The 25855-nt window shown below is 43.4% G+C and overlaps 1 protein-coding gene and 1 non-coding gene across 2 annotated transcripts in view; one reads left to right on the forward strand and one right to left on the reverse strand.

Moving 5' to 3' along the window:
* The window catches only part of CDK15 (cyclin dependent kinase 15), a 78956-nt gene that overhangs the window by 44785 nt on the left and 8316 nt on the right, over nucleotides 1-25855 (forward strand). Inside the window, exons 10-12 of the mRNA XM_037153464.2 lie at nucleotides 649-712; nucleotides 14307-14355; nucleotides 20689-20828. Of these exons, the coding sequence (XP_037009359.2) occupies nucleotides 649-712; nucleotides 14307-14355; nucleotides 20689-20828 (253 nt within the window). The remainder of the gene's footprint in view (nucleotides 1-648; nucleotides 713-14306; nucleotides 14356-20688; nucleotides 20829-25855) is intronic.
* On the reverse strand, nucleotides 12731-12862 carry LOC119055287 (U6atac minor spliceosomal RNA). The gene has a single exon (XR_005083672.2). It is a non-coding gene; the product is annotated as a U6atac minor spliceosomal RNA (small nuclear RNA).

Here is a 25855-nt window from a genome sequence, read left to right on the forward strand (position 1 = left end):
AGGAAATTTATTGTGGGAATTGGATCATGTGATTATGGAAGCTGACATATGCCATTTGCAAACTGGAGAACCAGAAAAGCCAGTGGTGTGATTCAGTCTGAGGCCAAAGGCCTGGGAACTGAGGGGGCTGCGGGTGGTAAATTCCAGAATCTGAAGGCCCACAGACCAGAAGCACTGATGTTTGAGGGCAGAAGAAGATAGATGTCGCAACTCAAGAAGAGAGAGAATTAGCCCTTCCTCTGCCATTTGGTTCTGTTTAGGTCCTCAGTGGATTGGATGATGCTTGTCCATAATGGTGAGGACAGATCTCTACTTAGTCTACCAATTCAAGTGCTAATCTCTTCCCAAAACACCCTCACAGACATACCTAGAAATAATATTTTACCAGCTGTCTTGGCACCCCTCAGCCCAGTCAAGTTGACACATAAAATTAACCATTGTATAATCATAGGAATGTACTAGTTTTGCCCATGAAAACTATAAATATGGGAACACAAAGTTTCTTTCTTGTATGTATCAGCTGGTGTAACGTGATCTACATCTAATTCTTCCCTGTTCCTCCCTCATATTTCCTTCATGCCTCTCTATACCTGTTTTGTCCACCTCATCACCCCCTCATTTTTCTCTGTCTTTTTTGGTTACATATAGGTATTGGGAGTCCCTACAGAGGATACCTGGCCTGGAGTTTCCAAACTACCTAACTACAACCCAGGTAATATTTGATTTGAACTTCTGAATGCTCTAAGAATCAGCAGTGTGAGAGATTTAGCTACATAGTGTGTTCTTTTGTTGTTAACTCAACAGCAAAGATAGGTCTAGACAAATTTTTAGGTCTTATATTCCTTGACTAATCTTTTCATGAGGAGGACACTAAAATAGTAGTTGAGTTCAGACTAGTTCTCAAACTCTGTAAAACACAAGTAGCAAACCGAACAAGAATTTGATGACTATTACTGTAGATTCCACACTCATTCTAAATACAGAATAGCTCAAGGAAACAACTCAAAAGACAGTCACTTTTGAGCCCATGGCTGTCATTGATTTACATGCTAAGACAACAGAGGAGACGTAGAGACTAGGCCCAGGACAGGCCAGGTAAGATGTCTCTAGATTATACAACAGTTCACCCAGTTGGTCATTTTCTGTCACATTTTATCCTCCAAGCCTGGCGGATAAATTTGGAAGTTTTGGAAATGTTGCCCATGGGGGAAGTCTTTGAGAAATGGTCCCAAGGCCATGGCGTAGGGGACAGATTAGCTAGTCTTCACATCAAGGATGTTGAGACAGAAGGGAGGAGACACAAAGGAATGAAGGGACGTGTCAGAAGCTAGAGAAGCAAGAATGGCTTAAAGGAGAGTTAGATATGCACAGATAAGGACAAGATTAAGATGAAAACAGCACAAGTCCTGTTTTCTACTCTTTATATTCTTACATTGTGCCATTATTAAAGGTGTTCCCCACCCAAATTGTCATTACTAACATTGGTATGACATTATTCTGCAAGGACTTCATGAGAGCAAGAAACTGTACAGAGATTAAAAACTGATTAAAGAAAAAAAAACAAAAGACATAGGAGACTAGGAATTTTTTTTCTACTGTAACATCTAATATTTTTGCTCAAACAGCTATATATATAAGGATCAGGTATCTCAAATTAACCATGATTATGGAAGCACTTTAGCAAGCTAAAGACAAACTATAAAGTCATTTCAGTTTTTGTGAATGATCATATGCATTGGCAAATGGCTTTAGGGTCATTTACAAATAGTTTGCCATTTCTGAATTTTGCTAGTATAGTACCTGAGAAAAATGCTGCTATCTGGCCACAGGGCTTCCCTTTGGTCTGAGATAGAAAAAAGAACAGGCTTCTTGTGGAGACCTTGATCCAGTCCGCAATAGGTCCTGTCTCCTGTTGCCATGGTTTCTAGGAGAGTCTGGCTTTCATCTTCTCCCACCATACCTACACCTCTCCTTACCCTGCCTATACTCTCTTCTCCACATGAGAGTGGGAGCCCTCAGTGTTCTAATGTGGATGCAAGCATGTCATATCATTTAGGGTCACAGATGGGTTGTAGAAAACAATTTGGATACTCTTAACACAAAACTGCCATGGTGAACATATGTTGATCCCCCAAACTTAAAACATTTGGGTCTCGGGTTGGTCCAGGCAATAAACAGTTTCTTAGTACAGAATACCTTGATGAGGACAATAATGATAGAAACTTGGCCAAAATGGTCCCCTGTCAGATTCTGTACTAAATAAGGTAACTGGGTTCCAATAAAACAGCAAGAAATATGCTACATTTTTTCATTGTGCTGTCATCAAAGTAATGTGAAAATTTTTATTTATAAAGAGAAATTCTCCAGGTACACCATCAATAGGGTTTGTACTTTGCATTGTTTTCCTAGTAAGCATTCAATTTAATTCAAATGAGTCAAAAAATTTTAAGCACCTACTACCTTTTCTTTAGGATAAGTCCAGCTTATCTTGGGCCTGGGGCCAGTGCTATTGGTAACTCAATCATAAGGACCATGTTTTTAAAGGTCCATCCACCTCTGTGTTCCAGGAACATCCCCTGTGTGAATCAAGAAGTCTCTTTGAGCCACCTTCCTCCTCCCCCTCCCCCCAGCCCCCGAGCTGCTGCTGCTACCCTTGAACTCCAGTGATTGAGGGAACAGAAGAGGGGATGAGAGTCAGAAAAATGTCACAGAGCAGAACTATGAATGCCACTCTGGATGAGATTTCCATTCTTTTCTTTCTAAGTGGTAGTAAGAACCCTAAACTTTGAATTCAGCTGGTACAGCAATTTTGAGGGAGCCAAAGAGCTTAGGACTTGGGAGAATCATCCAGGGTCCATCTGTGCCCACTCTGCCATTCCCAGGCCTCGTCTGGGCTATGTCTAGGAAGATAACACAGTCTCTTCTTTGTATAGGTTAAAACAAAACAAAACCCGACCCTGCTGGACAGATTCATCTGGTGAGCAGGGCTGAGGGTGTTTTAGACATCAATACTGACTGGTGTGTCTAATTAAACCTGGGCAATGTAAGAGAAGTATATAATTTTAGAGACTGGTCTTTCTCTCTCTCTTTTCTTTTCTTTCTTTCTTTCTTTCTTTCTTTCTTTCTTTCTTTCTTTCTTTCTTTCTTTCTTTCTTTCTTTCTTTCTTTCTTTCTTTCTTTCTTTCCTTCCTTCCTTCCTTCCTTCCTTCCTTCCTTCCTTCCTTCCATCTCTTCAGCACCCCCCTTGCCCCCCAATTTTAAGCAAGCTGGCTGGAAAGCCTGTGTCCTCCACTTCAAAGGGCCAGTTGTCTTATTTTGATGTGGGCAGATTAAGAAGTAGGCTTTGAAAAGTAGGCTTTTTTGCTTGCTTTCTTTCTTTCCTTTTTTAAAAAAAAATATTTTCTCCTGGGATAGCTTTCAGAGCAATATATCCAAGCGTCAGTGAGGGGGTTCTGACGAGCACAGGTTCCCAGACTCTCAGCAGGATCATTCTCTAACAGAAATATAAAAGTGAAATATTAAAAACCCTGGAACGTGAACTCCATCTGCAGAGTAGCCAGCGTCTTGCCTGCTTGCACCATGGGAAAAAAAGATCTCGAAAAAAGAGGGAGGAGGAAAAAAAAAGTCCTTTGAGTAAGAGGTTTACAGGTTTAGTAGAGCATAGTAACATCCCCTCAAAGAAGTGGGTGTTGCTCTGTGACCCCCCAAAATGCTCCTCCTTTGACTCAGCCGCCAGTACACTCACCCTCCCCTGGCAACACACCCCCTTTTCACATGCTAACTGAGGTGCCTGTGATTGGCTGAACAATAAGCTGGTCACACTTGCTAAAGGACTGCCATCTTTCACACAATTAGCCAAGACACATTAATCAAACTGGCGGGGAGCTGGGGCTGTGCGGGCCTCCTGCAGTGGGGGAGGGGAGCAGTTTTGGTGATCCTTAATACGAGTCCACAGGAAGCAATAATAAAGGACAGCATGCTAGAGGGGATTCTATCCAGAAAGTCTGAAAGGGTGAAAGCTCCCTATCTGTGAGGCCAGAGGATCCCAGAAGCTTAGAGCAAACTAGATACCGGTCCTGGCTAAAATCTGCTGATACAAGACAGTAGCGTGAATTTAAAAGTTGGACCCCCATACACATTTTTACAAATTTCCCTTGCCTCTTAGGTTTTCCCTTGCCCCCCAAGAAAATGCACTCAGGAGTCCCTTCCCTTTTGAGCTTCCAGCACTTTGGTGCCAAATGGAATCAACAGGAGTAAAGCATATATAAAAAGTAGAGAACAATTTTCGAGTCAATTAAGATAAGGTATTAAATGGTAAGGTGTTCGTTCTAAACTCAGTATTTGAAGGGCCTTAAAAATAGCTAATACTGAGAGAAAAGAGTAGGTTGATATTTGTGCATTCAATGGCAATCTCTTCTGGCTTTTCTTTTCCAAATTTCCTCTAAATAGATTTTCCGATGGCAATCTAGAGCTAATAAGATCATACCCTAGAGACGGGTTTGCTACAGAATCATGTAAGGCTTTTAAAAGACTCAACTAAATATTTAGACATTTCTCAGCTAAAGTAAACATAGGGCTTACTCCTCTGGAGGTTGTCCAGTCACCATCTCATTAGATGCAAAGATCCTGTGATAAAGAAGAACTTTTTTTTTCTGCCCACACGATTGCGGCCCAGTTGTGGTTTTTAATGTGTCATTGATTGTCTCATCCAACTTCTTTTGCTCCACTCAAAGGGTCTGTCGTGGCTCTGTTTGCTTCCTTAAACATGGTTTTTGAAAGCACTCATGCTGTGTGAGCTCAAATCCTAGCATTAATGTACTGCTGGGTTCATTTCACCACACTCAAAAGCGCTGAGTTTAAATCCCTCTCAATTCCATTTGAGGCACCAGAAGACTTTATCCTTCTCCACTAATGGTTCCAAGTTTACATCTAGATACTGGGGTCAAGGACAGGAGAGGATTTAGAAATAACAGTGCATGACATTAGTCAATGCATTTGCCAAATTGGCAATTAGTTCCTGATGTGCGTGCAAAGCATCTTATTCCTGACTCTTTGATGCTTGTTCCCATTGAGAAGGGAATAGAGTCCACAGAGGCCTTCAAACTTTTAAAGAAATATCTGCTGAAAATCATGCCTGATTTGTGACAAGAGCTCAGCTGCAGGGAAGCATCGGGGATTATCCTGGTTCTTTCAGCCCCAGGAAGGAACGCTGCACATGGTGAGATTTTCCACTGGAGGAACTTAGTGGAAATCAAAAGGCAGGAAAGCAGTATTAAAAACCCTACAGAGACCCAGACTCACATGGACTATGAACCATAGACAAATGGATCCTGCTCATGCCCAGTCCTTTTCCGTATGCCTGCTTTTTCAACTGTTGGCCACCAGGTGGAAGCAAGAAATAACAGGGACAGAAATACTCTAACAGGAATGCTGACATCAGACAGCATTTTATTGGAGTCTTTCTCTAGGAATGTTTTATTTTGACCTGAAATACAGCTAAGAGCTTCACTTCAACTGATACTGCTGTGGAACAGATGATGATTAAAATCTAAAATGATCCTTGTCCCTGTTGGGATGGTAAAGAGCTACCATGCCTTGGACTCAGAGGGTTCTGCGCATGTCTTTGTTGTGATTGGCATCAGTGCCCCTCAGTGACCTGAGCTGCTAGCCAAGGGAGTTTTTCAGTGGGATGAACTAAGGGGAAGGACTCTGATAAGAGAGGCTTTACTTACAAGCATGAACCCTTGGAAGGACCAGCAAGTCCAAGCTTTACCTTGTACTCCCTGGGGGCATTACTTATTTCCCAGTTCCCTCATCTGAAAAATGGGAACAATCCAGTCCTTGGAAAAGCACAGGACATACATAATTGCTAATTCTTTTTTTTTAATTTTTATTTATTTATCTTTAGAAGGGAAGAGAAGGAGAGAGGAGGAGAAACATCAATGTGTGGTTGCCTCTGGTATGTCCCCTGCTGGGAACTGGCCCCTGCTAGGAACTGGCCTGCAACCAAGGCGTGTGCCCTGACTGGGAATCGAACCTTGATCTTTTGGTTCGCAGGCCCGCACTCAATCCACTGAGCTACACCAGCCAGGGCTCATAATGGCTAATTCTTACCTCTGCCTACCAGGGTCCATGTAGGAGGCATGGGACGGGGAGGGGGGCGGGGAGTACCATGATTTTACACCAAGAACTGAGGCTTTCTGCCAGGTCCCCACAGAGGCACTTTCTACATTGGTGATGGGTCAATTCACAGCCAGAACTTGTTTTCCTTTTGTTAACCATGCCATGTGCCTGTATCTCGTGTTGTAGTGCGGTTCTGGGAAATAAGTGAAATTATTAACCTGCATCTGCCATGGTACCTAACTTTTGTTTTTAGATATACTTGACATATAACATTCTATTTGTTTCAGGCGTGCAACATAATGATTTGTGTTATTGTGAAATGATCACCATACTAAGTCTGGTTAACGTGAGCCACCACACAGGGTGCCTGACTTTTGGTGGGTGCTCAACAGAAGTTGGTTGTCATTCTGTTTTTCACTCGGGGTGGAAGTTCGTTGAGCTGCTCAGTGACTCACCAAGGTTCAGATTCTTGGCTTCCTTCTAGATGCCAGGCATACCTCCTAGCTCCAGAACTGAGTTTTGCTTTCATTTGCTTGGGCCTCAACATTGCTTGAATTCACACACCCTCAGAGCTGACCTGCAGTTTTCAGTCTTAACTAAGTCAGTGTGAGTGTCAGTGTTAAAGCAGTTCCTGCTAGTGAAGGCTCCATTCTGCTCCCCTCTCCCCCACCCGGGCACTGTGGTGAGATGCCTGCCCACTCTACGGCTGCAGGCCTCTTCTCTGGGAGGACTCCCGTTCCCTACGTGCTACGTAATGGGTATCCAGTAAGGGCTACCAAATCACAGACAGAACTAGTGTTGTGATGGCTGATTTCACCCCCCACAAAAATGGCATAGTGGGGAGAGAGCTGAAGTTTTCTACAGAGCAAACCCTTTCAGTATTTTTAATATTTTATATATGCCCCCTAACTGGCACATAATAATCACTAATTATCTGTTAAATGAAGTAATCAGTGACTAGAAGACCGAGAACCTGGGTTCTAGTCCCAGCTGTTTACTCTAGGACCCTAAAAATCCTGTTTTGCCAAGAAATCACATGTAAGTTATTATTCACCTTATTACTGAGTAATAGTAACTACTGTTATTGAGCATTAATGATGAGTTAGACACTTTACATGTATTATTCTACCTTGATTTACAACAGGTGTGTCATTCGGGGCCTGTGTTCTCACCCCAACTTTATAGATGAGAGAGCTGAGGATTAGGGAGGAGGTGTCCAGCCAGAATATCCAGACCCGTGGGACTCCAAGGCCGTACTCCATGTGACCTGCCAACCATCAAAGGGCAGATATAATGATTTGGTAACTAAACAATGACTTAGACTGGTGACCAGCTAAGAACACTTTACCAAACAATCCTGAATGATGATGTCCTTCCACCCAGACTTGATTTTAGAATCTGTGAGCTTTTCAATGTGTTTCTGGAATGTACTGTGAGTGGAGTTTCTAACTTGTGACTCCAGCAGCCACCCCTAGCTCCACTCCTTGCTCCAGCTAATGAAGCCACTGGCGTTCACCGAACCCATGAACCCTGACTGGGCTCATTACTGTTGTACCCTGGAGCGCTGCCAAAAGCTCCTGGGGGGTTACTATTAACATCTTTATTAACCTCCCCCAAATCAGTCAAGGAAATCCATTTAGATACACAGCCCCCTTTGATCTTCACTAATAGTTTTTTCTAGTTTCTACATTTATTTTTCATTTCCTCATCTTTAATTTATTTGGTGGCAATTAGTAGGTCTTATTGAGGAGGACTAGATGATCTTTAAGTAGTTAAGATTAGGAAAAATTGCAAATGAGTAAAAGCAAGTTAAAAAGTTGTTTTCAAGTAAAACCCTCCTATGTTTCTTCCTAGTTCAAGAAAAGGAGTCTTAAGATTCCAAATATCATAAAAGTGACTCAAACTGGAGGCCCCTTCCCCACCTCCATGGCCAGAGCTGTGGGTCATTGACCTCTGTAAGACACAGAGCAGGACACACATGTGGGCTTTCTTGAGATACTTTTGCATTTTAAGAATAGGGTTTAGTAAATTTATTTCACTGTTCTTTTTTACCCAAGCATCAATTTTCCATTCATTCAACAAATATTTATTGAATGCTAGGTGTTGGGACTGGGAGATTAAAGACTAAATAAGACATTGATACTTGCCTTCAAGGCATACAGTCTGGAGGGGGAACAATAAATAATACCATGTGGAAAGTATTAATACCCCCTGGGGATCCCTAGGAACACTAGGAAAAAGGCACCCTTGGTTTGCCTGGGGAATTCTAGGGATCGTTTGAGAGAAAGAGGTATGAGCTGGGTCTCAAAGATGATTAAGTGGGCTTTTTCCAGGTGCACAAGAGTAAAAGAACATTTTAGACAAAGGAACTTGATAGAGAGGAGTAGGAAAGCAGGTATATTTGCTAATATACCAAGCAGGTAAATTGTTTTGTGGTAGGACATTGCTGGAAATTAACCTATAAGGGTAGATGGGGACCAGATAGGGAAGTGCTCTATAATCATCCAAAGGATTTGGACTTGACTAGTAAACAAAGAGAGGAATTGAATGATTGTTAGCAGGGAAGTGATATGGCAGGACTTCCATTCTAGAAGAATGGTTTAGGACATTATAAGTAGAATTAAATTGGACAGAAGTACTGTGACAATGCTCTTCAGGAGTGTCCAGCCCACAGCGTGCCAGCTGCATGCAGCCCAGGATAGCTATGAATGTGGCCCAACGCAAAATCATAAATTTACCTAAAACCTTTTTTCTTGCTCATCTGTTTTCATTCATGTTTGTGTATTTAATGTGTGGCCCATGACAACTCTTCTTCTTCCAATGTGGCCCAGAGATGCCAAAAGGTTGGACACCCTTGCCTCATTCTAGAAGACAAGCAGGAAGTCTCAACTAGAGCCATGGCAATGGATAAAGAATGGAAGGGACAAATCAATAAAGAAGGGAAAGTTGTCACTGGTTGGATTTAAGCTGTAAGGGAAAATGCATCTGCAGTGGGTGAAAGAATGACAGCGCCTTCCTCTGGCACAGGTAATAAAAGGGGGAAGAAACAGGTTTGTGGAGAAGGTAATGAGTATAAGGTTTGGACATTTTGAGATTAGGTTATTTCTGGGGCCACCAAATGGAGATACCTAGGAAACAATTAGAAATACAAGCCTATGATTACAAGAATACAATCTAGAAATACAAAAGTGGAAGTCATCTGCTTAAAGTGTTATTTAAAGCCCTGGGTATGAATTCAATTCCTCAAGGGAGAGTGTATAGAGAAAGAAGACTGTGTTGGAACCCTGGGGGACCAGTACTAAGGATCAGGCAAAGGAGAAAGGGGTCTCTGGAAGCTGAGAAGGAACATCCAGAGCAGCTGCAGAAGACCAGATGATGATGATGGTGATGATGACGATATACCACCCAAATCATATGGCCATAAGCTCTTTGAGGGAAGCTCAAGTTCAATACATACATGTCTGTGTATTCCCAGTGCTGAGGACAATGCCTCTCTGTGGAGGGCCTTAAACATTTGTTGAGACTCCTACAAAATGGCAAGTGTCATCAAATGGTGCATTATTAAATACCACCAACAACGAGTGGCCAAGCTATAGCTCAAACACCATCTGTGGGTGTGGACAGGCATTAAACATGGGAAGGTCCTGGGCAAAGGGGAGAGACTCCTGGCTTTGTCACCCCCTCCACCCACAGCAAGCAAGGCCTGGCTTCCCCTTCCTCCCCGAGACCATTACCTTAGGGGTAGGCATCAGAGCATGAAATATTTTCTTCAAATCCACAGAAAGTTTTGACGCAGGTTTAGAAAAGTGATAAACCACAAATGTGTGTGGGAGTGCCAGGCTCAAATGCCAAGGAACACTCTCAGTGAGAACATTGCCTTTTGGCATCCCGATGACGCCCAAACAGGAGTCTAAAGTCTGCTAATGCAAAGCATCAGAAGAGCCAAATTTAGACTCTTTGAGCCAAAGACTAAGGAAGCTTCCAGGCCAGGCACCAAAGGAAGAGGGAAGCAAGCAGCTGGGAGGGTGTGAATGTATGTATTGGGGGGGGGCAGGTGGAGACAGAAGAGCTACAGATTTTTGTGGTGCAGTTTTAAAGTTACTGCTTGAGATAGTGAAATAAGGCTAACAACATTATCAACTATTTAAATATACGGTATCTGAAGAATGCATTGTATTTGGGAAATTCCAGAGGTGTAGCTCAGTAGACAGCACTTATAAGATAACCTTAGGATGATTGTGACAAAACTATAGTAACTAGAAAATGTTTTACCTTGAGGTAAGACTCAGAATGGTCCTGGTGATATTTTATCAACCAACCAACAAATCTCTGTTAACCAAGGTTACTGTTCTTGAAATGAGCTTTCTTAAATATTTACGAAAAAATGCGTTATTTGACTGTGGCAACAACAGTTCTGCCATCATTTTAATTTTACTCTATTTAGTTGGGAAATTTAAGTGTTCAGCTTTTTAAGTTTCTTTTTGTAGGTCATTTTGCTTTTCCTACCTCAGATTCCAATTGAACTCCAAATTGAACTCTTTTAAAGAGAACTGCAGGAGGAAAATCTGGTCTCAAGATTTACTGTCAGCTTTGGTAGGGGAAGGGAAATAAGCTGCCTACAGACTTATGATTTTTAGAGACTACTGAAGCCAGAGAAACAGACTCCTCTTGAAATTGGACTGTGTAAAATGTGTTTGTTTGTGGATCATTCTCTCATTGATCGCTTGCAGCTTAACTACTGGCGGAAAAATCAATGGGAGAGAGACAAGGTCAATCAGCATCAGGTTATCTGCATAGGAGTGGGACAGGCGGCCATGAACAGGCGCTGGGCTTCATAACCGCAACCTGAATGACTCTGGACACACTAATCCCTCTATCTCAGCTAATGCAGCCACAAAATAGATGTGGGAAGAGAGTCAGGCCCAGTCTATGCAACACATGGAACCTCAAGTTCAATGTTATTACATTGTGTCCTGGTGCAACTCCTAACAGGTCATCCTTTACTGGTAGAATTTATGCAAACTGATTTTTCTCTTATCGGGCTTCTTCTTTCCCATCCTTGAAAAATATCTCATATGAGTCAGACTCTATGTTCTGCAATTTTTATATGCATTGATTAATTGAGTTCTCCCAACAAGATCACTGAGAAGTGTGTGGGAGTCGCTGGTGAGGGGTCATCCCTGCCTTCCTTGCTAGACCAGCCTCCTCTGACTCACTTTGCGCCGCACTGGAAACATCTGGAGACCATTAAAGACAATAATAACACCACCACAGTGGACTAATGCTGGGTCCTCCCCAGGACTGGCGAATCAAAAAACTTTCTCGAGCAATGGCTGCTAATGTACAGCTTGGCTGGAGAAGCACTCTGTCAGACCACGCTAACTCTCTCAAATGAGAAGTAAAGACAAGAAGAAAAAAAAAGCTATGAATAAGACTAACATTTATTGGCCCCCTACTACACATAAAGTGTGTAATCTTCTCTAATCCTCCCATACAAGTGGGAAAATTATTCCCATTTTATGGATTTGAAAACTTTGGAGTTACTTAGAAATACCTGAGAGGAGAGAGAAAAGTGTGGTAGGTACATCGAACAAGAGAAAAGACAGAAAGAACAGAGGCAACGCACCAGGAATTACTTGTATTATATTCATGATCCTATTTCTCATGGTGACCCTGCGCAGTAGGGACTAGAATTATCCCCCTTCTGCAGAAGGGAAGACTGAGGTCCAATGAGGCTAAGCAGCACCCTAAGGCTACACAGCTGGTAAGTGGCACAGTGTGGATTTGAAACCTGGGTCCAGGGTCTTAACCACACATGGTTTATATTGCCCATCACCTTTCAGAGGAAGAATAAGAAGAAGAGAAGCAAACAGGATTTACTCTGTTTAGTGCCCTGGGGAAGGCACTTTATATTCATTATCTCAATGAATCGATGAATTCAGCGAATCACTTCATCCTTTGAAGGGAATGTGACCTCCAACTTGAGTTAAGGAAACAGGCTGGCTATGGTTAAAGTATCTTGCTTAAGGTTTCAGTGAAACTGAAGCAGCAGTTTCAAACCCTAGGTTCAGTGTTCAAACCCTAATTCAATTTATTCCAAACACATGTTCCACAAGGACAACGCCAAAGTTAGGAATAGTGTTAAATACTGACAGCCAAGCAACACACAGGGCTCTAAGTAGGGAAAAACAGAACATGGGAGAGGATTGAAATGGATCTCATTATGTTCACTGGAAATTGAGATGTGACTGAACGAAGAACTATTTTAATTTGGTTTGGTCAGGGAAGGACTGGAAACAAGCAGCAGAAAGTGATTTGGAAATCAAACATTTGAAATGCCAGCAATTCTTCTCTTCACTGGTTACTTGAGTTTACCGCACAGTCATCTGCACACAGACCTTTACCTACAAGTGCTTCCCTTGGTGCCCCCCCTGGGACCATCAAAAGCCAGCAGAGGGGTCCACCTTTGATTGCATCTGACCTTGAAAACTCAGCTTTGATCACTTTCTTTAACCACTCCTTCTACTCTACTACTGTTACCACTATAATTCCATTTAAAAAAAATTATTGTTGTTCAGTTACAGTTGTCCTGCCCTTTTCCCCACCGTGAAAACAGTGGTCAGAGGCCATGAAGTAGGTGGCCCTGCCGGGACCCGGAACTGCATGTGTGTAGTTAGGCCAGAGGGCCCCTTCCATCCTTGTCAAGTGGGGCGCTAACCTCTCTCCTTTCATACAACACTGTAATTCCATGTTTAATTGAAATTACTTTTGAAGTTTCAAAATAATATGTGGTTTTTATTGACAAAAACAAATTTAAGAAAAGAAATGTAGAAGTAAGAAAGGGAAAGCCCTGTGTAACCACTATCAGAGTCTGGTGAGCAGTCTCCTGGGTCATGTTCTGTACATACATGTAGATGAATTTGTCAGCATTATCAAATTGGTCTTTGTCCAAATACAATTAAATGCTTTGTTGGGTAAACAGTCTTGGTGTATTTGATTACTGTCAGAACTGGAGTAAGAGATCTTTTCAAACCAAAACAATTACACTTCAGGCCCAAGAAAAGAATAAGGCGAAAACATCCGTTTACATGAGAGTTGACTTGCACTCTTTTCACTGGAGTGGGAAACAGAGGGATGTGATGAGGAGCATCAGCTTATGCCCCTGTCGCTCCTCTTCTGGCCCTGGGATCCAGGAAGCATTCAGTTAGTATTTCCTGAATGAATGAGAATTGTTTCCTTTATGGTGGTTTTCTTTTGGGCTAGTGTCAATACCAAGAATAGTAGAAACACATGTAACCACATGTAAATGTTATAACGCGTGCTCCAAACATAATTACAAATTTTATTGTCATCCATTTTGGATCGTTCTAGTCAGGATTCACTTCCAATTTTACTACAAGTGACATATGAAATTTCCCTGTTACTTTTTACCACTTGTGTGACTTTGCCCCATCATCTGTCACATGATTTTTCACGGGGCAAATGAATTATAAGCTCTGAGAGGGTGGGGAAATTCCTTTTCACTTGTTTTGTATTCTCCAAGCACTTGGTATGTGCTCTGCACACAGTAAATGCTAAATAAATGTTCGTTGACTTTTACTGAACATAGTGACTATATTGGTTTGCTAGGGCCACCGTAACTAAATACCACAAACCCACAGAGATTTACTGTCTCACTCTTCTGGAGGCTGGATCTGCGATTGAGGTGTTGGCAGAATTGGCTCCTTCTGAGGGCTCCGAGGGAAGGATCTGTTCCAGGCCTATCCTGCAGATGGCTGGCTTCTGGCATCTCTTCACATCATCTTCCCTTGTCCATGACTGTCCCTGTCCCCCTTTTTATGAGGACATCAGTCATATTGGATTAAGATCCACCCTAATGACCTCATCTTAACTAATTATGTCTGCAGTCACCCTCTTCCCATATAAGGTCAAATCCTGAGGGGTTAGGACTCCAATATATGAATTTGGGGGAAGGGAGAAACCATCCAATGCACAATAGTGACCTTACACAGACTCATCAAATATTCATAGTGAAAGAGGCCTTAAACATCATTTACTTTGCTTACCTGATACCTGAATTCTCTCTTACTCCAAGCCAAGAAGAACATTTAGGATTTGAATATTGTTGGAAACAGAATTTTAGGGTTGTTTTGTTTTTTAATGTGTCCATGTGTGCTTTTCAGAATGGTTCCCGCTGTCTAAACCTCAAAGCCTTCAGCGAGTCTGGAATAGGTAAGCACCACCTCGGAAAGCCTATCTTTTAGCAGGATTTGGAGGGACATTTCCCTGAACCTCAGGCCACCGAGCACCTCAGTCTGAAGGCCCCTGGAAGATACCTCTGGGAGAGCCAGCCTCCTGTGAGTCTGTTAGTTTTTCTCTATGAACCATTTTACGTGCACTAAGATTAGTCATTAAAATTGTTTTGTGCCCCTCAACTATGCCCAAGGCCCTGAGAATGAGGGAGTGTTGGCCTGCAAGAAAACCTAGTGGGTTTATTATTCTCTGACACAGAGAAACCAAATAACATCATTGAGTGGCTATTGGAGGGGATGGGGGAGCTTGATTCACGGAGGTCATGCTTTCCCAGGCCCTCTCTACGCAGACTCGCTCGGACCAGGGCAGACTTTTATTACCAGCTTTCAACAAATCCCTAGTTTCTTTTGCAAAGTAAAACAGATAATAGAGACATTCCCGGAATAGTTAGCTAACTAAGCCGTGCCAGGCAACCTCCAGGCTAAGAAGAACTCAGTGTTTTCGGACAATGACCAATTACAATAACCAGTATTATTTGATCTGAGAGTAATTAGCCGAGGCTCTGTTCTTTTTGCTTCAGTGAAGAGGCAAAAAGGGCAGTGAGGAAAACATCAGAGACAGGGGAAGCGAGCTCAAATGTCAAAGAAAAACACACTCTTGCAGGTGGGGAGCAGGGGAAGAAATCCCAGCTGAACATTCGAATGTTGTTCTTCCCTGCAAATGTGGTAGAGTTGAACTCAACCCCGTTTTGTCTGATTTCTCCAGGCTTAGTGTTCGTGTGCTTCAGAAAGCCTCCACATGGCATGACTGTCAGCACAGAGCAGAATAGAGAACGACAGGTCACCAAAGGACCTCTTATTGGGAGGCACATTCCCCAGCCCCCATCGGGATGTCTGCACACTCCACACTTATTTTCAAACTCACGGTACCACCTGAAAGCCCCTGCTGTTTTGGGGACAGGCACCAGGGAACTGCTGTTTATCATTTCTTTTTAAATGTGCAAACTTTCTCTTACCTGCATAGTCAGGTAACTCCTACCTGGACATAGTTGTATTTTAGCACTGTCCTGTGGCTTCCTTCCATTTCACTGTTGGCTTAATGTTTAACTGCAAACCTGCAGACCACCTTAACGCCCTGTGCAGCTACTGCTGGCACTGTCGCATGACAGAAGAAAGGGCCACCAGCCGTCAGCTTCCTTCTAGGGCTGAGCAGGACTTGAATTAGCTGAACATCCCTCTGACTTTTCTGACCATGGGCAACACCCAGCACCTCTGCCCATTGCCTGGCTCCCAGCAATACCTTTGTCTTAGTCTGGACTTCTGGCTTCTCTTTGCTTAGATCCTCGGAGCAACGAGTAATGTCTAGAGCTGTGTGGTCCAGTACAGTAGCTACTAGCCACATGTGGCTATTTAAATTCAAATTAATTAAAATAAAATTCAAGCTGTTTCATCACTCTAGTGAAATTTCAAGGGCTCAGTGGCCACATGTGAGTAGTGCCTACACTATTGGACGGGGCAGAAATAAAACAGTGTTATCCTTATAGAAAGTTCTATTGGGTAACACTGGCCTAGGTTATCACCCAAGACAATTCCTGGCTCTGGCAAGGTCTTTGGCATTGAAAAAGGTCTATTGTTAGGTGGGATGTCTGCCATGCTGTTTTGTTATTTCATGTTTTCCTCACAAATTTCATTCCCACTTTGAAGAGGAAGAAACTGAGGTTCAAAAAAGTTAAGTCGCTTAGCCAAGGTCGTCAAGCTAAGAGATAGAGCCAGGATTCACCCAGTACCCAGGGCTCTGTGGCTTTGTCAGTTGAGTCAGGTCACAAGTGTGATGAGTGAAGAGCAGTCAAGGTGTCACTGGCTTTTCTACATGATTTTAGCCAAGGTGCATCAGATCTGTGCAGGGCTATAAATGCCCCCAGGGCCTGGGGCGTGCCTGGGGTTTGGTGGTGACCCGATTAAAATGGGCCTGGCAAGTGCACACGCACGTGCTAGACGGATTAGGACATTACAGCTTCTTTGGTGTTGTTTGTCCCTGGTGTTGGATACGTTTCTCACTGGGGGTGTCCTAGATCGACAGCATTAAAGAAGTACCCACTCTCCCGAAACAACAACAAAAAGGTCATTCTTAGAGAAAAAATGAAGATATTTGAATAAAGCCCACAGCTTAGTAAATAGTATTGTGCCAATAATAATTCTTGGTTTTGATCATTTTACCGTGGTTAGGGAAGATGCTAACATTAGGGGAAGCTGGTAAAGCGTACAAGATCACTCTCTGCATTATGCCTGCAAATCTTCTGTAAACCTAAAATTACTTCAAAATAAAAACAAATTGAGAAATAAAAGTGCCCATTCTATCCCTGCCTTTTTTCTCTTTCTATGGCTCCAGGGGAAAACAACAAAGAGCCCAGCTGAACTCAGTGACCAGCCTTGTGCAGCAAACAGACAAAGCCCTTCCACTGTCAAGGTTGATACCAGGCAGCAATGGCAGTGGGAGATTTTTATACTCAGAGACCGGTTGTGCCGTTGCCTCAGGTTCCTGAGAACCACCAGATTTTAGATGTGTGGAGTGATGAGCTGGTTGGTGGTGCTTTACACCACCACAAAGCCTGATCTTTATTTGTTCTCATAGTTTGTGTTGCTATTCTGAACTTCAAAAATTAAAGGTGGATGTCCTCTCACCCAGCACATCTTGTAGGATCAATTTATAATTTTAATCTTTCTTTACAACTCATATAGGCAATGGGGCCTGTGGCAATTCAAGTCAGCTGGAATGAATTTGTTTTCCTTGCTCACAGAGGCAGGAACTCTCCTGGAATGCTGGTAGAAATAGAAAATGATGTTCTTAAGAAAATTTTTTAACATGTATATTCTTCAACCTGGGAATTTCAATTCTCAGAATGTGTACTAAGAAAACCATCACACAAGTACACAAGGATTACTCTTTGAGGATATTTGTCACAACATGATTTCAATAGTAGCCCCTCACACTCTAACAAAAAAGAGAAACAGCTCCAATAAAAGCCTGACCATGTAGGTCATGGCATGTCTACATAATGGAGTGCTATGTCCTAGGAAGCTATTCCTCCAAGTCTTGGGAAGATGATCAAGACAGTCAAGTGGGAAAAAAATTGGTTATAACAACATGTAGAGTATGATCCCATTTTTAGGTAAAACAAGAAAGAAACAGCATAAAAATAAAGGACTAAAGAAGACAAAAATGAATATGAAAGCAATGGAGATTATCTTTGGGTGAAGGGAATTATCTAAGAATGATGGGAGAGTTTTAATTTTTCTCTCTATATTTCCTAAGGTTCTACAATAAGTAGAACAATGGAACACTTCTTGAAATGTTACTAGAAGGAGAGTTTCAGCAGAGGACTCTTTGTCTTTATTAACAGACTCTCATTAATTGGGTTGGTGGATTCTCTTAACCTTGCAAGATACTTCAGGTATGTTTGGTAGTTAATATCACAAACTTAACAAATAATATTTATTAACATTTAGCCTATATGGAAAGGCACTGGTAGGCCAATTAACATTTGTGATGTTCACTTTTCATGACAACTTTCATATCCAAAGTAGAGGTTGTAACCAGTGAATAATTGTCCTAGTAGGAGTTGGAGTGGGTCTCAAACTATACAAATGAGGCAATAAAGGTAGTCCATAGTAAGCAAGACTAGAGATGGCAGAAAGAAGCAAAATGAAAGAAACATGGAGAAAAAATTATCATTTGTGCCCAACGAAGCAACATTTGTATCCCTGGGGCTCTTTTTTTAGCTCCCAAATGAGTGCAACATGCCGAGAGCAAGAGATTATTAGGACGCTTGACCAGATTGAGAGGCCCCACTGTGAGCTGCTAGTAAAGTCTTGTGTTCAAGAAGGGCATGGATTTGGCTTACACAGGGAAGACAAACATGAAGTTGGCTCACAGAAGGAAAAGACTTCATTTGTGTGCTTTGCCCTGGTCACTGCCTCTGCCAGCTAAGGAGCAGGAGAAGTGGGTGGTGGCAGTCAGAGTCTGGAGGCCACAGGACTGACAAATCCCAGCACCACTAGAAGCCTCATGGGAAGAGTGGGGAGAGGGTTAGTTAGTTAGAAGAGGAAAGTCTTTAAAAGAAGTCCTTATATTACCACTCTCCTTTCAATGTTCTGTTAAAAGTGGCCTGTCCTTCCTATGTGTCCCTACTATCCCCGTGAGCTTTTCGTGGCTTCCCCAGCCATCCGTCATAAATACAGTCTAAACAAAAACAGCATGCATGCTATGCTAACACCAGTTCAAAACGGATCCTGATGCCTTCCTTATCCAATCAGATTGCAGCTCCTCAGCCTCTTCTACAGAGGAATTTTACAACAACTCAATTATGAGCCATTGGATGGGAGTGTGCAGAGAGAACGAATCACTGATTAGGGTGGAGGCGGATGCTGATAGATGCATCACTCTGTCCTCACCACAATCACTTATCCACCCACCCGCCCCCTGGAAATTCACAGAGTGGATTCATATCCCAAGTTTGGCATATGTCCCACTTCACTACCCTGTAGGGAGGGTGAAACAATGACACTTTCTTTGCAAAGTTTTCCCTGAATCTCCTTCCAGAGTAATACTGGGCCCCAGTGATTTGTACCAGCTTCCCCATTCCAAACCCCATTTTGTTAGCCCTGAAAACCTATGCCGGGCAGGGCGCCCATACCCACCAGCCCCTCTTCAGGCCGTAGCTACTAAACAGGCCTCCATCCCAGCTTTCCTTGTCTCCTAACTGGCCCGGAAATCTGCAAGGACTGGGGATTTGCAATTTTTTTCTTTAAATCTATAAAGCAATTAATTCTGAGTCTGAGGGTAAAGTTACCTGTTTGTAGAAACAGTTTTATGTCCTGGGAATTAGATACCTGAAAGTTTCTTATGTTAAATCCTACGCAAAAATTACACAAATTACCACTCTGGGCAAGGACTTCCAACCTCACTGCCTCATGGAAGGGAATGGGTATCAGTTCTTTGTTGCTTCAGATTGGTATGTATATTTGACATTAAATCAGCCCATCTATTTTTGTTTAATTGGGGATTTGCATGGCCATGCAATTTAATTCTGAATGTCAGGCATCAGTCCTGTGGTTAATTGCCTCCTGGGACCTGCAGTTTTCTGTCTTGTGGTTTTCCACTTGTAAACCCTTCTGTGGGCTCTAGAGATGGATGTACGTACTTAAACAATTGACGGTAGATTAGCAAAGATTTTCAAACATTATAAGTACATAGGAAACGTGAAGACCCACAAGGCCTGGAGGATTAGCCCCTGCAACCCTCTCTAGCTTCATATCTGGCCCCTCTCCCACTCTTTGTCTAGGCCAGCCAACTGGCCTTTCTTCCTTTAAACTCACTCTTTTCGCTCCCAGTCCAGGGTCTGTATGAGCACCACAGGCCTCTGCCTACGTCACCTACTCCAATTCCTCAGCTCTCAGCTCAGATGTGGCTTCCTCAGGGAAGCCTTCCCTGACTGGCTCCTCCCACTCTCAATCAGATATCTGGGCCTTTTTCTTCACAGTTGTACTTATACATTTATATGGTAAGTTGACGAGTGTCTCATCCCTCTACTAGACCAAGCTGCCAGAGGGCACAGTCTTGCCTGTATCTCTCAGAGCCAGCCATCTCCTAACACAGTAGTTACTCAACTGATGGATTTGTGCATCCCCAGACTGATAATTCAACATGAGGTCAACTTGAGGATCTGTCCTTACTGTAATTTGGGTACTTACTTATCGTTCTTCCTATGCTCCATCTCATGAAGAGTCAAGAGAACATCTTAGCTAATAACCCTGGGAATTGAGCTTCAGAAACACTATATATAAGGGTGTTTTCCACCCAAGCTTTAACCTCCAGAATTGTCTCTCTTCCTCTTCCCCTTTCAGGAGTCAATGCTTGCTGCCCTTGAAGTGTATTTCCAGTCTGGCTTTTCTGCTTGGTAGAGGCTGCTGTGTTCCTCAAAGGAGAATCCTTAATTATATATTTCTGTTTCTATAATTATAATTCTGCATCCTTTATGTATACATGGTGCCAGAGACATTACGGAGGCTGGGAGTGGGGGTAGGCGTTGAATGAGAGAATATTGAGCTTTTTTCTCTTCTTAGTAACTGGACAGGTAATAGTTTCATTGTAGAGACTATTTTTCCACTTGCCATCAACTTTACTAATCCCAGGAAAATTCTATTGGAAACCCTCTTCCAGTCATCTCCTTTTCTTTACTTTTCTTCTCTCCCCTTTTATTTATCAGAAGGGAGGCCTCTGGAGAAACTCTCTTCTTTTCTTCCATTTTTTCAGGTTGGGTAGAATCCCTGAAGCTGAAGCCCTGGCCTCACTGATGCTGAAAGGCTTTCCCAGAGACCGCGTCTCCGCCCGGGAAGCTCTGGCTCATGATTATTTCAGCTCCCTGCCATCTCAGTTGCACCAGCTTCCTGATGGTCAGTGAGGGAGTGTGTGTGTGTGTATGTGCGTACACATGGTCTTGGTGTCTGAGCGTTTCCTCTGAGCACTGGTGAATCATAGAATTTACAACCAAATGTAAGCTTAGCGGCCAATTTGCCCAGGAGAAGCAAGGTGGGACGCAATCTTGCTTGAGTGTTGCATGCGATTCTCTAAAACTCAAAAGCACTGATGGATTGAGGTGACACAGGCCTCTTTGTACTGATCTAAACAGATCCCATTTGCACACTTACCCTTAGAAACTGGATGAGATGAAGGTTGCCTCTGAGTTTACTTTCACTACCATCTGCCAGGAAAAGCAAAACCAAAGCTTCTAACAACCCCCTTCTCTCTTTCCATAGAGAGTAAGATGATAGGGGACATGGATATGTCAGAGAAGAGAGCTGGGCCTGTCTGGGTTGGTAATCTGATGCTGCCACGGGAAGTACTGGGGCGGGGCGCCGCGGGGAGGGGAACACCCTCCCAGGCCAGACGCCCACGGGAAACACAAGTTACCCCGAAATCAGCTTAGCTGCCTGGGCCTGAAGTCATCCTCCAAATCTGAAATCTGCTGAGGGATCATGTGGCTGGAGCGCTCCTCATGTTTCTCAGAATGTGGCCAGGAAGGGCTCTGCAAAGGATGTGGGCAGTGTGGTCACGGCCCAGGCCGATGGGGGAAACTATCCTTAGGTGGGGTTTCTTTGAAAACACCCACCATTCCACTGGTTGAAGTCTTAAGCTGGAAGGAAGAAAGCTAACAAGGAAGGCCTATGGACTCGGACTGGGAAAAAGGTACTAGAATGGGATGGGAAGCTTCTGCGCAAGATCCTGGGACATATGGCCTGGCCAAAGTCTCCAGGGTTTGCACACGCCACACCACACTGTATTGAGGACATTGTCCTGCAGTGGTTCAAAGTGCTTAGTTTGGGACTTCTCAAGGTACTTTATTATTAAAGGGAGTCATTTACAATCTCCAGAAATAACCAGAATCATACAACTGGGGTTAATGTGTCTTACTTAACCCTGTGAGAAGAGTCAGTCATCAGTATTTATTAAGTTGCCATTAAGTGTCAAAAACATATTAAGTGCTATAAAAATTGAGGGAAAAAAGAGGCTTGTCCTTGACCTCAAGGATCCCACGGTGTGGGAGGAAAAGAGGGTGAGGAAGAGGAAACAGGGCACCCTCGTACACATATTAGCACAAATCATATCTAAACAGCTCCAGTCTGTGCATAATCAGCTGCAGATGTTCAGAGAATGTGTGTGTGCTGAAGGCAATTCTTTGGAGGAACCAGAATAAGTCAAGTGAGATGGATGAGACTGGAGGTGAATCTGGAGTGGAATTTGAAAGGAGGGAAGGGACATGGTTTGGCATGTGGGTGGAATAAAAAGCATTCCAGGAGACCTATAATTCTTACTGGTACCCTCCTGGTTCCTCTCCCCTCACGTCATCCCCTCCCCTCCCCACTCCCATCCCATTCCCTCTTCCCATGCTGAGCCCCTAGATCTCTCTTTGTTAGCTTTCTTCTCTCAGGCTTAGGACTTCTAACTACCACTTCAGGCAAGTATACCAGCTGGGGTGTACACACACACACATGCACACACACACACACACACACTCTCTCTCTCTGTCTCTCATGCTCTCACATTCTCCTCTCTCCACTTAAAGAAACTTCTCCCATTGGCCCTCCTCCAGGACCTATTATTCCACATACAGAGAACTGCTGGGATCTTCAAAGTTTTCTGGGCATCAGCTTTTGCCTGATGAAGGATAATTAGGAAGAAACAATCGCTATCCAAACTGACGTGTTGTTAGAAATTTGAGTTTTGGGTTTTCCTGGCCATCTAAAACAAAGCCACCAACGGAGGGGCTCTGCTTGCGTGTGCGCGCACACATGCAGGTGTAAGAGAGAGACCGATCTGTATTCCTTCTCTGTTCGCCCAGCCACAGAGCCCAAATCTACTTTGACACTTTTAGAAATATGAAAAGATGGAATCTTGCAGGAGGCTGCCTGTGCTGGGGGAGAGGAAGAGCGCTCACAGCAGGAGGGAAGTTGACTTTTCTTTATACATATAGGGGTTTTTCCATGCAGAGTTTAAATTATGCCTGATAAAAGGAGTTTCATGGATGTTTCAGGTCTTTCAAATTCTCCTGGCTTCCTCCCAATTAAATGAGGTTTGTCAAAGCCACGGGGCTCTGCTGCTGCTGCCTGGGCCGACAAGCACTTCCTGCAGCGACATCTCAAATCCCTGAGGGAGAAGATGAAAGGGCCAGTGCCAAGAGACAGGGGAAGGGGGGCGGGATTGGGGGTTGTGTGTGTATATGTGTGTGCGCATGTGGGATGGGGTGCAGAAATAGGTTTAGAGACAGACCGACAGATGGGACTTGGGACAAGTAGACAGGGAAAGCAAATCTACCAGGAAAATTGGAAAGAAATATAGAGGAAGAGAGAGAAGCAGCTGGGGCCGGTTTGTGCACCTCAACGGCAGTGGCCCTGGCCAAGGGCACATCCAGTGAAGCAGGGGTATCAAATGCATTTTCACCGGGGGCCACATCAGTCTCACAGTTGCTTTGAAAGGGCCAAATGTGATTTTAGGACTGTATAAATGTAACTACTCCTCAACAGCTAAGTAAAAGCTTGGCACTGCCACCGGCTAGAAAAACAAGGTGTTGGGCCAGATAAAACAAAGGGGAGGGCCGGATTCAGCCCGCGGGCCTTGTGTTTGCCACCTGTGCTCTAGAGAATGCATTCCCTTGGCCTGGCAGCACCAGAGTACTTTTTTATTGCCCATGGTAATGAGCCTTTATTAAGAGCCTCCTTTGCAGACAGAGAACACCAACCAGTTATCATAGTTCCCAACCAGTAGAGACACAGAAGCTGTATCCTCATCCCTGGTGGGTTGCCCCAGGCATAAGAATTGTGCAAAAATAAGACATGCTCTTGTGAGTGGTTTGTAAAGAGAGTTTCCCTGCCATGATTATGCAAGAAATTTTGCTCTCTGGTGACAATTCAGTATGGGATGATTTGGGGGCTTATATTTATATCATTTTATTATTCTGGTTGCAGGATAACAAAGTTGTCACTTTAAAATATATTCTGTTTCCCCTTTGATCTGGGAGATGCCAGCTCTTACTGTCTGCCCTCTGAAGAAGACAGTTTAAGCGTGAAACCTGTAGGTGGGAAATATGTGCAAAGTGGAAGGACAGCCTAAATCTCAATGTAGGAGTGACATAGATATTCTCTCCCAAATGCAAGAATTGCTCACATCCATCCATGTCCATTTTCACAAAGCCTGAGAAGTCCTGAGCAACCCTTTCTCCAGGCTGTGACAGTAAGCTTCTGGCCAGTGGATATCAGAGGGTTACTTGCCATGAAAATCCAGGAATTCCAGGATTAGTTCCCCTTTGGAGAAAACTCTGAAGTGGAGAAGCGTGAATATTAGAATGGCAAGCATGTGGAAACTCCTGCCCAGCCCTGACGTTTTCCCTTACTGACTCCTGAACACCTGAAGAAACATTTGTTGAAGGAGAAATTATGGGGAGTCTCTCTCAAAACACACCATCACCAAGCTAATTGCTTTTGCAGATGGCCGGGGAGACGCTCTTCTCACGCAGCCGCCAGCCGATGGCCACACTTGTGGTCCTCAAGACTGAGCCAGCAGAGCAGGGTGTCAGCTGGGGCAGCAAGGGCCTAAAATTAGGCCTTGGCAACTCCCTAATCTTAGCTGCAGTTTCGGCTTCTTCGTTTAATTCCCTTTGCCCTCAGCTTGAACTTGGGCTCTGGGAAAGGAACACTGCTTAATGATTTGGGGGTGGGGGGAGTAGAAAATCATTAAGCTGCCCCTTGTAGAAACTGCCTCCACTCTGCTCTTTCAGGGGGCCTTCCAAATGTTACCCTTGGAGAGTTAAGACTGACTTTGGAAACTTGCCATTTTGAACCACAGACACTGATCCACAAAAGTATTTTTTTTTTAATCTAGGGCAGTAAACGGCATGTGATTTAAGAGTCTGGTCCTTAAGCCCCGGTCCTTGATCCTCAGGACATCAAAGGCTCTTTCTCTCCATCAGTTGGTCCCATCTTGCTTTCCAACTCCCAGGCTGAGTCTCTCCCATTCTTTCCTGGGCTAAATCCCCTTTTTCCTTTAAAACAGGTTTCAGCATCTTGGGGGAGAAAAAACCTAAAACTTAAAGACCACAATTGTTTCACAAGTAATTTTGCAAAAACAATTTACCAGAGTCCTTCTTGTCATTCTTGTTGGGATGGGAAAAGGCATGGCATTTACCTCAACCCTTCATCACACCACCCTACTATCTATACTCTGGTAGGTCTTCATCAGACTTACTCACGTTTCCCATTAAAATCTGAGTAATTTTTTGTTTTGGTCCATTAAGAGAACTTCAGGCTTTCTTTTAATATTATCTCTTTAATATTCAATATGTTTGAAGATCCCTTGGTATCACTTTCCCAAGCTCACTTCTCTAGGCTGAACTTCTTTGACCTTCCCCCACCCCCAGATATAGGTTCTGTTTCTCTCACTCCTTCAACATTTTGTTTCATGATTCTATTCTAAACCTGTGTGACTATTTTGCTTATCTCTAAGACTATGGGCCCAGCGCAGACTCAGCTTCCTAACACAGTGGAAGTATTATGTTCCAGTTCATTCATCAGAGATTTATGGAGCATCTATTAGGTGTGATATTGAGGGATGCAAAAATGAATTAGTCATGGACCCTGTCCTCAAAGAGCTTACAACCCTTAAGGAAATGAGACAATATCTCAACAGCTGCAGATCAAGTGTGAAGTGCTCTGGCTGCTCTAAGGAGGTGAGATTAACTCCAGCTGTGGGGATCAAGGATCGCTTTGTGAGCGGGACATGAAAGATGGTGGGGTCTGGATGGTTGGGGAGGAAGGGTACCCAGGGAGAAGACTGGCATCCTCCTCATATTAGCGTCTAACATTGCTCTGAAGGAGTCTTTTTACAAAAATAATAGTGTCACAGTTCTGACTTATGTTTCATTCTGATT

Source organism: Artibeus jamaicensis, unplaced genomic scaffold (genome assembly GCF_021234435.1).
Source record: "Artibeus jamaicensis isolate MK-2021 breed Jamaican fruit bat unplaced genomic scaffold, CSHL_Jam_final contig_391, whole genome shotgun sequence".
NCBI lineage: Eukaryota > Metazoa > Chordata > Mammalia > Chiroptera > Phyllostomidae > Artibeus > Artibeus jamaicensis.